Source organism: Apaloderma vittatum, unplaced genomic scaffold (assembly GCF_000703405.1).
Source record: "Apaloderma vittatum isolate BGI_N311 unplaced genomic scaffold, ASM70340v1 scaffold22958, whole genome shotgun sequence".
Lineage (NCBI taxonomy): Eukaryota > Metazoa > Chordata > Aves > Trogoniformes > Trogonidae > Apaloderma > Apaloderma vittatum.
Window position 1 is genome coordinate 42,811 of NW_009731587.1, and position 11,017 is coordinate 53,827.

General features: G+C 52.1%; 1 protein-coding gene across 1 annotated transcript in view; it reads right to left on the bottom strand.

Moving 5' to 3' along the window:
- LOC104278317 (alpha-1,6-mannosylglycoprotein 6-beta-N-acetylglucosaminyltransferase B-like) overlaps nt 1–5,594 on the bottom strand; it is a gene marked incomplete at its 5' end in the record, with an annotated part of 14,297 nt that extends 8,703 nt beyond the window's left edge. The window contains 6 exon segments of the mRNA XM_009875253.1: nt 236–382; nt 1,050–1,205; nt 3,077–3,082; nt 3,609–3,739; nt 4,448–4,581; nt 5,463–5,594. Coding sequence (XP_009873555.1) covers nt 236–382; nt 1,050–1,205; nt 3,077–3,082; nt 3,609–3,739; nt 4,448–4,581; nt 5,463–5,594 — 706 coding nt within the window.
- Between the last annotated feature and the right edge of the window lie 5,423 nt (nt 5,595–11,017).

Genomic DNA, 11,017 nt, shown 5'->3' on the forward strand with positions numbered 1-11,017 from the left:
TGGGCTGACGGGGTTTGTGGTCTGCAGAAGTCTCCTGCACCACCTTCTCCCTTGCAACCCCAAATCCATGGCAGGGCCCCTTGCCATCCCAACACAAGGAGGAAACCTCGTGAAAAAAGCTACAAAAATAAGAATATTAATCCATTTAGCAACTGTTTTTCCCTGGGCTGGCCCAAAGCTGCTGTAAAGGGGACGGCTCCATCCAGCCCACCCGCTCGCCTCCCGCCGGACTCGCCTCTCTTGACGTCGGTTTCCCGCGGAAGAACTCGTGGTTGAGGGAGCTGTGTGGGGGCGAGAAACGCGCCTGCAGGAACACGCAGCCGTTGGCGATGGCCTCCAGCGGGGCAGGACCCTCGTAGGGGAATCCAAAGCCGATGAAGAGCTGCAAAGGAGAAACCCACGCGCTGGTGAGCGAACACAGCCAGCCCCATAGGGAAGTCTCCCAGATAAGCCGCTAGCATCCCTCTCAGCTGCTCCGGTCCTGCATCCCAGCCCCCTGGGGTTCAACACCCCATAGTTTGAATGTGCCAAAAGCTCACCCTGCTGCACAGCTCAGAGCCCGCTTGTGCAAAGCAACGGGGCGTTCAGCGGCTGAAAGCGGTGGCTATGACCATCGTATCGACCCCGTATGTAAAAATATTGCTTTGCCAAAGCCATTCAGGGTGGAAAACCAACAGCATTTCCCTCAGAGGCATACGGGGTGCACTCACATCCCACACACACTCCAAGAATCCCATTTATTTTTATCACGGCCATGGTGGTTAAAAAAACCCCACCCCACTTAGCAATAAATGAATTAATCAGGGAAACTTTGTGCTCTGTCTGCGGACAGTCTGCAAGGAGAAACTCATCAGACACATCTTGATCTGAAACAATGAGCTCTGCTCTGCTCCCGGCTAATTAGCCCTGCTGATAGCGCCCAGATAACGGCCTCTCCCCACCGCCTCGTCCTTTAATTAGGTTTTCTTTCTCAAGGCAACTGAGTCCTCGCTGCTGGCTGGTTAATGGGGTGTGGAGTCCTGCGGACACCCCGGCTCCCTCTCGCCCACCTCGGCTTTCCTCAGCAGCTGCTGGAACTCGTGCTGTGGCAGCAGCCCGTGGTTCTTCACGAATGCCGGCACCTCGGGCGGCCGCTGCGTCTCGTAATAAACCGTGCCATGGATCTCCATGTACTTGTTGAGGATGGCCAGGAACTTCTCCTTGCCCTGGGGAGGAAGCAGCGCTGTGAACTTCACCAGAAGGTGGGGTTGACCCCCTCAGCCCACACGGTTATTGGGGAGATTTAACTCTCCAAACGCTGTCCTGGAGCATCTGTGATGCTTCAGCCCAACCCGCAGCTGTGAAAAACCCACCCCCGCCCCTCCGCATCCCTCAGACCACGTCCTGCATCACCCCAGGCTCCTGGCGAGCCCAGACGGCTGCGGGATCCAGCACCCTGAACATCAGCACCCCGAGCCCCCACCTTTCCAGCCTGCTCTGTGGGCAACTTCCACTGAATTAAAGGGTTCTGGGGGAACTTTGCAAAGACGAGAGCTCGCTAATGGCCCTTATTCCAAGTAACAAACTCCCCAGGATTTTCTCACTCAGGATTAATCCTGTTTTATTATCAGACAAAATCAAGGGAGCCATCAGCTTTCTTCTTTTGGAGGCTTTCCTCCTTTTGTTCTCCAAAACAGCCCTCCATTTTAACAGTGTCCCTATTGCAGAGTTTTTTTGCTTGGAAAAACTACACAGGGACCAGCATTGGGATGCAGCATTTTCAGTTTGTCCCAGTGCTGCAACGGGCCCCGAAAGAGCAGAGACTGAGAGGGAATAAGGGGGTATAAATGTGGAATTGGAGAAAACACCATACGTTGCCTTAAATCTTCTCTGAACACTGTATTTCCCTGTATTTCTCTAAGGCTACAAAACAAGTGCTCTTGGTGGGGTGAGGCTGCAGGGTGAAGTCCTGGCCACCGTGCCACTAATAGCCAAACCAGCGCCGTTCTGGTATCAGTTCCCTGCTGCAAAGGGCTGGGGGAGATGGGAGTTAAAGGCAGCTTCGGGTAGTGCCGGGGGCACCGAGCATCTTCGGCGGGGACCGATCCCCCTGCTCTGGGGGGGGCTGGCACGGGAGACCCCCCTGCACCGCTGCGCCCCAGCACCACGGGCTGCTCTGGGCCAGGGAAGCTGGGCAGAGCCTGATGCAAACCATCTTTCCCAGCTTATTAAAACTTCATTTCCTGTCATGAGCCGGAGATGAGAGGTTCAGAGGGATAAGAAAAGAGAAATAACGGGAAGGCAGGTTTAATGAAATGTTTCTAAATGTCAAAAAAATCCTCTCTGGAGACTGCGCTTCATCCAAGGCTTGTAAATAAGCACCCGGCTCCAGAAGATGGAAGTGCTCTTTTCCTTCTTAGATCTCAAAATCACTCAAAATAAGGAAAAGCTCCTCTTCCTCTTTAGTCTCTTACATGGGGAGGGGCACAAGATGCTAAGGCCAGGCAGCCCAGTCTCGAGGAACAGCCACCAGCCCCTTTGATCCAGTCATAAATTACCCCAAATACGCATTTTGGGGGAAAATGATGTTGTTTGTGAATTCAGGCTAAAAAGGAGCAAATGTTCATAGCACTAAGGGTGGAGGAAAATGTCCATTCTGAGGGTTTAACTCTCTTTAATGCCTTCCCAAATTAACCTAACTAAGCTCAAATGAAACTTCTGCAAAAGAGAGAGTGAGGAAATGGTAGAAAAAGACAACAGAATGTTACAGTTCCCCTAAGACGAGATTTAGTGGGGAGCCCTCAAGCTATGCAGATGATGGGAGGGTTCGCTCTCAGATGTGGGGGGTGATGGAAAAGCCACAAACACCCATGAAGAGGAGGAGATGGCACGGCTGGACCCTGGCCCATGGCAGGCATCCCCGCAAGGGCAGAGCCGTATATCAGGAAAGGTGGGGGACAGGAGGGGGATACACTCCTGGCTGCATCAACCTGCGCCGATCCCTGCACCTTGGCAGGACCAGGCAAAGGCAAAACCTTTTTTCTCATGAGCAGATGCGCAGGGGTAAAGCCCAGCAGCAGCTGGTGAGGTACAGTACCTGCAACTGGAACAGCCCCAGGCGGTGCACAAAGGAGAAAAAACAAAAGAAATATATCAAGAGACAGCTCATTTGTTTAAAGCCTTGGAAATAAAAGCAGCTGGCTAGCACTGGGCAGGACAGGGAGGAGATGCAGGGGGGAGGTTTTCGTGGGGTTTGGGGGTATCTCCCCCAAGCAGCTGCCCACCCCACAGCACAACCCCCTATCATAGGATATGTGAAAGTGGAGACAAACCACCCCCTTCAAAACAGAGGGAATTACAGCAATCACCCTCATTAATTACATAAAATCATTAGTACGAAACCCTCGGTCTGAACAGCCCAGGGTGAGGAGGCATCGCCTAGAGCAAGGAGCAGGAACGGGGTTTGCTCGGAGGCGCTGGGCACCTCACATCCCTGCAGCAGCTTCAGCTTCCCCTCTGAGAGCACGACGGGGCTGCTTCTCTCCAGGCACACTGAGATCTGGGCCTCAAAAGCTCAGGGTAAGAGCCAGGGGCTCTGCCCACAACTGCCCGCAGCCCAGGAGACCCACCTTCCAGATGCTGGCCTCCTTCCCGTACACCACCGCCATGCTGCTCGCTTTGTTGGACTTGATGAATTGCCTCTCCGTCTCGTTGAGCTCCTCCGACACGAAGCCCATGAAGGAGTTGTCGGGGGTGTGAGCTGTGGAGACCAAGCGGAGAAGAAGAGTGGCTGGACAGATGTTTTCTGGGACCTCGTCAGGGTTGAGGACACAGCCTTGCTGCAGCACAGGGGCTGAGACGAGCCTGGCTCCAGAGCCTTGCTGGGGCTTGGAGGAAAAATGGCGTGAATCCCCCCATCCAAGCAGCTCATAAAACACAGGCTTTGGAACTCACTGGAGTGATTTCTTGAAAAACAAGGCATTTTTAAGTCTGTCAAATGGGATTTACCCAGGCTGGAAAAAGCAACCTTTGAGTCATCCAGCGCCCAATAGGTCAGTGAGCTCCTTTCAGACAAGCCCGTCTGCTTTCCATGCCACAGGCAAACCCGAATCACCGAGTCACCTCTCACCTTTACAACCCCAGCTGAAATAAAACCAAGCTTTGCAACCCAAGCCACCCTGCTTTTTCCCTTCCGGGAAGCTGGAAGCTGCTGGCTGTGCCCTGACCGTGCTGGAGCCAGCTCCCATTGTGGAGGAAAACGCCAGGTCTCGCTCCCTGGAGCATTCCTATAGCCCAAGAGATGGCCAAGTGGATTCAGGAGCTCCCCGCAGGCAGATGGGAAGTGGAGTGGAGCTGGGGAGGGTGGCACTGCCCACACGTCACCTCCTGAAGGAGGCGAGAGCTGCTTCTGCAGTGCCCTGGAGGGCCCTGACACCACCCTGTCGTGCCCCCTCTCCCCACCACTTACGGAACATGGTCATGAACTGGGTGGGCTGCAGGTTCCAGTAGCCCCAGTTGGTGCGGTAGCCGCGCAGCGTGGCGTACTCCTCATGGTTGTACGCCGGCTCTGTCCCAAAGGTATCGATGACCCGGACGCGGCACCTGTGAGAGGACGGGGGACCCAAGGACCTCGGTTTGAGAAAGTCCCACTGCCAGGGGCATCTGGCGACCCCAGGCAGCTCATCCCTTGTCATGTGCCCGAGCAGAAGGTGCAGGAACGTCCCAAGTAGCCCTTCCCAGCCCTCCCGTAACGAGCAATCTCCCCTTGCAGGGCTTCCATCTCCCCGAGAATGATGCACCTCCTGAAGACTTGTTAATGCTTTTCCCAATATCCCGAGAATGCTGAGGTAGGCATCATCAGCACAAGGCTGAGGAGAGAAGGGGAGCATCAAGCATGGGAAGAGCAAAACAAGCTGAATATGAGAACAAATGCATTTATAATAAAAGCAATAACACCACTTGTCATTTTTCTCTCTAATAAAATTGTGTAGGATAGTGGAAGAGATGGGAGAAAACATAATAAATAGCAGGACTATCAGCACTAAATTAAATCACATATTTTCCCGGCTGTTGATGTACCGGGAGATGATGACATTTGTCATCTTGCCGAAGGAGCCGGGGATGGGTCTTCTTGCAAATACAAAAGGCTCACACCTCGCTCTGTGGTGAGGCCAGCCCTGGCTGCAGGACCTCGTGAGCACACACACACACCACAGGCACATGCAGATTGGGTTTTTCCCTCCAATTCAGTCTCTTCTAATCAGGTTTAATCTTAAAGACGCGAGGCTCCAGAGCGAGCAGACCGCCTTGTGCCACAGCCACAAGGGACACAGCAAGGCACCAGCTGGCCGAGCCAGGCAAAAATCCAAGGTGCAACCGAAGGGTCCGACTGCTTGGACTCTTGGCTGTCCCTCGAGGTCATTAGCATTAGTCTTTGCTTGCTAATTAACGAGAGAGTAAAAGAAGGGAATGGCTTTGCTTACCTGTATTTCTTGAAGGAGAGCCCCATGTGCTGCTTCATCTGCTGCAGACCGTGGTAGTCGGTGTAAATCAGGTCGAAAGGCAAAGGGTTGGTCAGGGGGCAGTTACCCCGCCCCGGCGGCACCCCTAAGTGACTGGGGAGAGGGAGGAGGGACCGATCAGCCTCCCCAGCATCACAATAGCCCCACAACACCAACACTCATTTCCCTGCCCTGGGTTTAACAAGGGCCAGCATCCAGCTCGCCAGCTGATGGAGATGGAGGAAGATCATTCTCCTCTCCCCAGCCTCTATTTCTTGGGGCAAAAGTCTGAGGTTCTGAGGAGTCCTGGTCCCCTCCCATTACTGTGCACTTGGCTGCAGCCGAGGTCCTGCTCTTCCCATGTGGATGATGGGGCTTTTGCACAGCATCCCCAGCCCAATCTCACTAGACACACACTGCCCTGGACCTCTCTTGTTGAAGACACCGGATTTGGTTTGCTTTCATCAGCAACCAATTCGTAAGGCCACATCTTTCCCCTCCTTCCTGCCTGCTCCCAGCTCAGTGTACAAATCTCCCTGTTCCCAGCCCCTTCTACCTCCCACGCACACACCATGAACTGCTTCTCTTACTCTGGTCCTTACAGGTGCCCACCATACCCCAGAGAATCCTCAGCTTCTCCTTGACTCTGGTGGCACTGCCCATCCTTGGATGTTGAGCACATTTTATTCATATTTCTCGCTTTTCGTTCCATTTATGAAATAGTTCAGTAAAGCTGGGGCAGCTGGACCCTGGGTCTCCCTCAGTGAGTTTTCAGCTGTTCCTTACAACAGCTCTGCTCGCTCCTCTTCCCTCCTCAGGTGGATAAAATGTGAAAATCCAGATAAACTAGATGGACTGCAATCTCCTTATCAGCTACTTTGCTGCCAGGGCGATATGTCGTTAATCTGGCATGATACAAGGCTGGTAAACCTGCGGCACGTCTCCTTCCATTTTCAATTACCTCTGTGAATCCCTCTCTGCAAAACTGTTCCACTAAGTGTACCACTGATGTCAGCCTGACAGCCCATCTGCTCATCTGGACCGTGTTTCCTCCTTCTCAGAAAAAAAGCTGTGACACCTTTCAGCTTCAGCAGGTTTCTCAAAAATCCTTGTTCCATACACTTGTGATTCCTGAGTGCCAGTTTGCTCAGACATACAAACTATCCACCCCTCAGTTTCAACGCTCTGGTGGTTTTTTTCCTCCTAATTCTTCATCTTCACACTCATAACCTGAAAAGCAACGGCAACATCCTCATGGAAAACCAAAATGTTGAGCTGATTTGGTCTGCCTGGGCTCTGCCTCACTCCCACCATGCAGCCACCCCGTTTCATTTTCAGTCCTTCCAACAGAGCTGAGGAACTTCTCTTTTATTTTGCAAGCCTGAACTCAGACAGTGTGAAATCTCACCCCGAGCTCCTGCCTGCCAAGCTGTCTGTCTGTGTTTTCTTCTAGGCTCTTCACTTACTCCTAGCACCTATTTGCAGATGGGAATTTATCTCAGCCATCCCTGTAAGTATTTTCCCTTTTCTTAGGAATAAAAAGTCCAGGCGGGTTTTACATTCCAGGGCTTTGAACCCTTCCCTCTACGTGAGCTCTCTTACTGGTTTCTTCTAATTTCTCTGCAGTTCCCCTTCTGAATCTGAGAATCCTCTTCCAAGCCCTACCTGGGTTTTTTTCTGTTGCTTAGCTGAAGCTCAAAAGGACCCACAGTTCAAGGGTCCATCCTCCAATAGGACCTCCAGAAGGTCCTCATCCCTTGCCCAGACCTACTACCATGCCCAGCATTTCACCTGTTGATCCCAAGGCTGCTTGCAGAGGAGACGGATGGCTCTCCCACCCAGCGAACAGCCAAGTGACACCGTTATCACAACCATTTGCTCTCCAACCTCGCACTAGTCTTCACCAACAACATCACAAAGGGTCTTGCGTAGGCAGTGAAATTGGTTGGCCATCACAGATATGAAAAAGGGCTCCTGGTCTGCTCCTGGACATATCTCCCTCTTCTTCCGAGCTGGCTTGCAAGCCCTTGAGTGTTGGACACCACGATCCTTCTTCCAGCCCCACCTCGACCTGAGACTGGTGAAGCTCATCCCAAAATCCTGAGCACGACCGTAACTCCAGAGAGCAAGTTACTGCTGGAATCACACCACTCACCAAAGCCAGGGAAACCCAGAGAGTTTTAGTTTAAAGCAAGGAGCTGCGTTTGCAGCTGCTTCATTGCTCTTGTCACAAGGAATATAAGCATCAGCTCAGGGCAGCCTGGCCAGGTCGGCTGCAGGGGAAACAGGTTGCAGTTTTATCACTTTTATGCAGAATTTTATGGCTGATTGGGAAGATGGCAGGAATAGAAAGGCTCTCACCTCCAACAGCCACCTCAGTATGATAAACAGGGTAACCAGGAGACCCACCGCTCCTGGGGAGGCTGAAGGGGAAGGGGCTTTTTTAAGCCAGCAAAAAACCAACAGGATTTTATAGAAATGCAACACTAAATAAAACATTTGTTCACATACAGGGTGCTTCTTCCTCGGTCGTCAGCCAAATGGCAAAGCTGATTTACACCGACCTGGCGGCACAGTGGAGCAACTCAGCTGATCCATAACCCTTGTACTGAACTGAAAATCCTCAAACCCTAACACTTCTCTTGCAGCACAGCCCATCCTCTAGCTAGTCCACACCCCATGAGCCGCTGCATTACCAAATCGACTGTTAATTTTAAAAGGCCCTAACCCAGCTTGACAAGGGTCTGTGGGAGATGGCGATTAGTAGATCTCATAGCGAAGCCTCCAAACCACTTTCTATGAGTTACGCAGAGCAGGTCTGGTTCCCTCTCGGCCGCTCTCCAGGTCCTGAGGACTTGCCATCTCCAGTTTTATACTCCTGATGCCAAGGCTGAAAGGCAGGAATACATCTAAAAGCAGGAGCAGTGTCTTTGAAGCAGAGCACCTCTTTCATTCACCTCCCTTATCCTTCCCAAACACTTTATAACCACTGATTTTAATATTCCAATCACGCAAATCCAGGCTGTACCTCCAAAGGCGGGGGGAATTATTTTTTTTTTTCATACCTCCTTATTTAAACATTCTTTATTTGAGCTTTCATCACTTGCCAGTTAAGTCAACTAATTTTCTACTAAACCCAATTTCACTCATGGCTGGAGTGAAATTTCCCTGATTTTTCCTCATGCCATGTACTATTAATGGCGCTTGAAATTACGCAAATAAAATTGATGAGCGCAAATGTCTTCTTCTCAGCCAGCACAGCCAAGAGGTTTATTTTTGAAAACCTCTTGATCCTGGCTCCTGGAGAACCTCCAGGTGAGCAGCTCGTGTCTGGGAGGTGACCTGCTGGCGTGTCCCATCCCGACACCCTGGCCGAGCCCATCGGCTCAGCCCTCGCTCCCCTCCAGCAGAGAGCAGCCAAAGCGGCCCCAATCCCAGGGGATGCAAGCGCCGAGCTCGCCTCTCCACCAGCTGCCTCCACCAGCTGTGCCTCCTCCAGAACGAACCGACAGCAGCTTCTTGTCCTGCTATTTTCCACTTATAGGTACTTTCATCAACGTTCCCTCCCCAAGTGCGGTGCAGGCTCTCTGAAATCAGATGACTGCGGGGTTCTCTTTACATCCCGTTGACCTATTTTCAGATTAACCCAATGCTTCCTTCCACCTTATCACTTCCAGAGCTGAAAAGTCCAGCACTAAATGGATCTCATGGGCATCCATTGGCAGGCTGGGCCAACAGCCTATATCATATTTAATTGCATCTTCTCTGCCTCCACCGGCTGTCATCAGCAAGACAGACTGGAGCAGGGGAGACAGAGGAGAGCTTCTGTCCTTTCTGCTCCCTCAGCTTCTCCCTGTCTACAAGAGCCCAGCAAGCACAGGGCCGTTATCTGGGGGATGAAAGGTGCCGGAGCTGAGCCCAGGCAGCTCCTGGGGCTCTGTGACAAGCCCATCACAAGCAATTAAAAGTGCAAATCGGAGCCCACGAGATGAATGCCCTCCTGCCTGGCCTCTGCTCCCAGCTCCTCCTCCTGCTGGAAGGGGCACGATGACCTAAAAAGCAATGTTTTTCTAGCATTTACAGTATGATTTTTAAAACACCTGCAATGGTTTTACTTTTGCAACAAGCATCTGGACTGCTTCTCTGGCCCATCGTTGATCCTGGGTGGCACAGCCCTGCCCATCTCAGGGGTGGAGGTTTAGCAACCAATTTATTAATTTCTGAGGTTCAACAAAACCCTGTTTTCCCCCTCACAGCGGAACACAGCACTTGCTGCATGCTTTGCACCTTACAAAAGGGGTTGAAAGCCTCCAGAAAGGGGAAGCCAAGAGCTGCAGGAGGCTGGGTTTGACCCAGGGGCTCCTGGCTGGACCTTTGCTGGGTGTGCTGGCAACCTCTGCCCTCCCTGATCTCCCAGCCCAGGGGGGTCTCTGGGCCCTGACAGGGTGGTCAACCCTCCTCTCACACCAGCCAGAACCTCCTCTCACCTATATAAATTACCCAGCAATTAATAAGGTTACGACAACCTTTATGTGACAAAGCAGAGGTTTCTGCAATGACAAAGAAGCCAGCGAGTGAGTCGTCATTTGGCTACAAAACAAACATGTTTCACCAAGGAGTGCAATTTAACAGCTCGGTGAATCCTGCGAATTCAGGCACCTCCCTCTCCTACGAAATAAAGCCCTCGAAGGTGGAAGAAGTCCCTCTCTGCCGCTCCTCGCCTCAGCAGGGTGGCTCATCCCCGCTCCTCAGGTACCTGCTGCCAGCAAACCTCCAAGCCACCTCCTCAGAGGTGCCAGGAAGCTGCTGTAATTAAAGGCAGCAGCTTTTGCAGCCTCATTCAGATGCACCCGGTTTTTAATCGCAGAGCTACACGGCTCCAACACTGCGAGCAGCGGTACCCGGCTGAAGAGGGGAGGATGAGCTCGGGAGGTGAGGGCATCTAGCATCCTCCGGCCGGTAGAGTGACCCTGGATGGTGCCACTCAGGAAGGTGCAAAGAACTCTCTGGTCAAAAATTCAGCAAATAATGAAGCAGCTTTCCAGGAAACGGGAAATAAATATGCTTGGGCCCCTGCAGGGAGCCCCGCAAGCTGAGCACAAAATGAAGGGACAGTTTTAGCCTTCAGAGGTATGACTACAGCAAAGCTGATTTCTACCCACTAACATCCCAGACCTCTGCCTAACCCATCACCTAAGATATGTGTGCTGGACATGTGTCCTGATTAAACTACACACTGGAGAATCCAGTAAAGCGCAGACACACAGTGATGTGTCCAGCACTCACGTAATTTCTTGGTTCAGTCTCCATCACCTCTGTCTTTGCAAGGGTCTGTAGAGGTTGAGTACCTGCAACTGAGGGCATCACCTTCAGCTCCCACCAAGATGTGTACCCAGACATGCAGCCTTTCCAAAGCCCACAACATCCCACACACAACCGTGCTCCAGCAACATCAAAGCCTGGCCAGAAAAAGAGCAACCTTGTAGTGCTTACAGCTTACAGAAACACTCGTGCTGGAGCAACGGGGACATCTGATG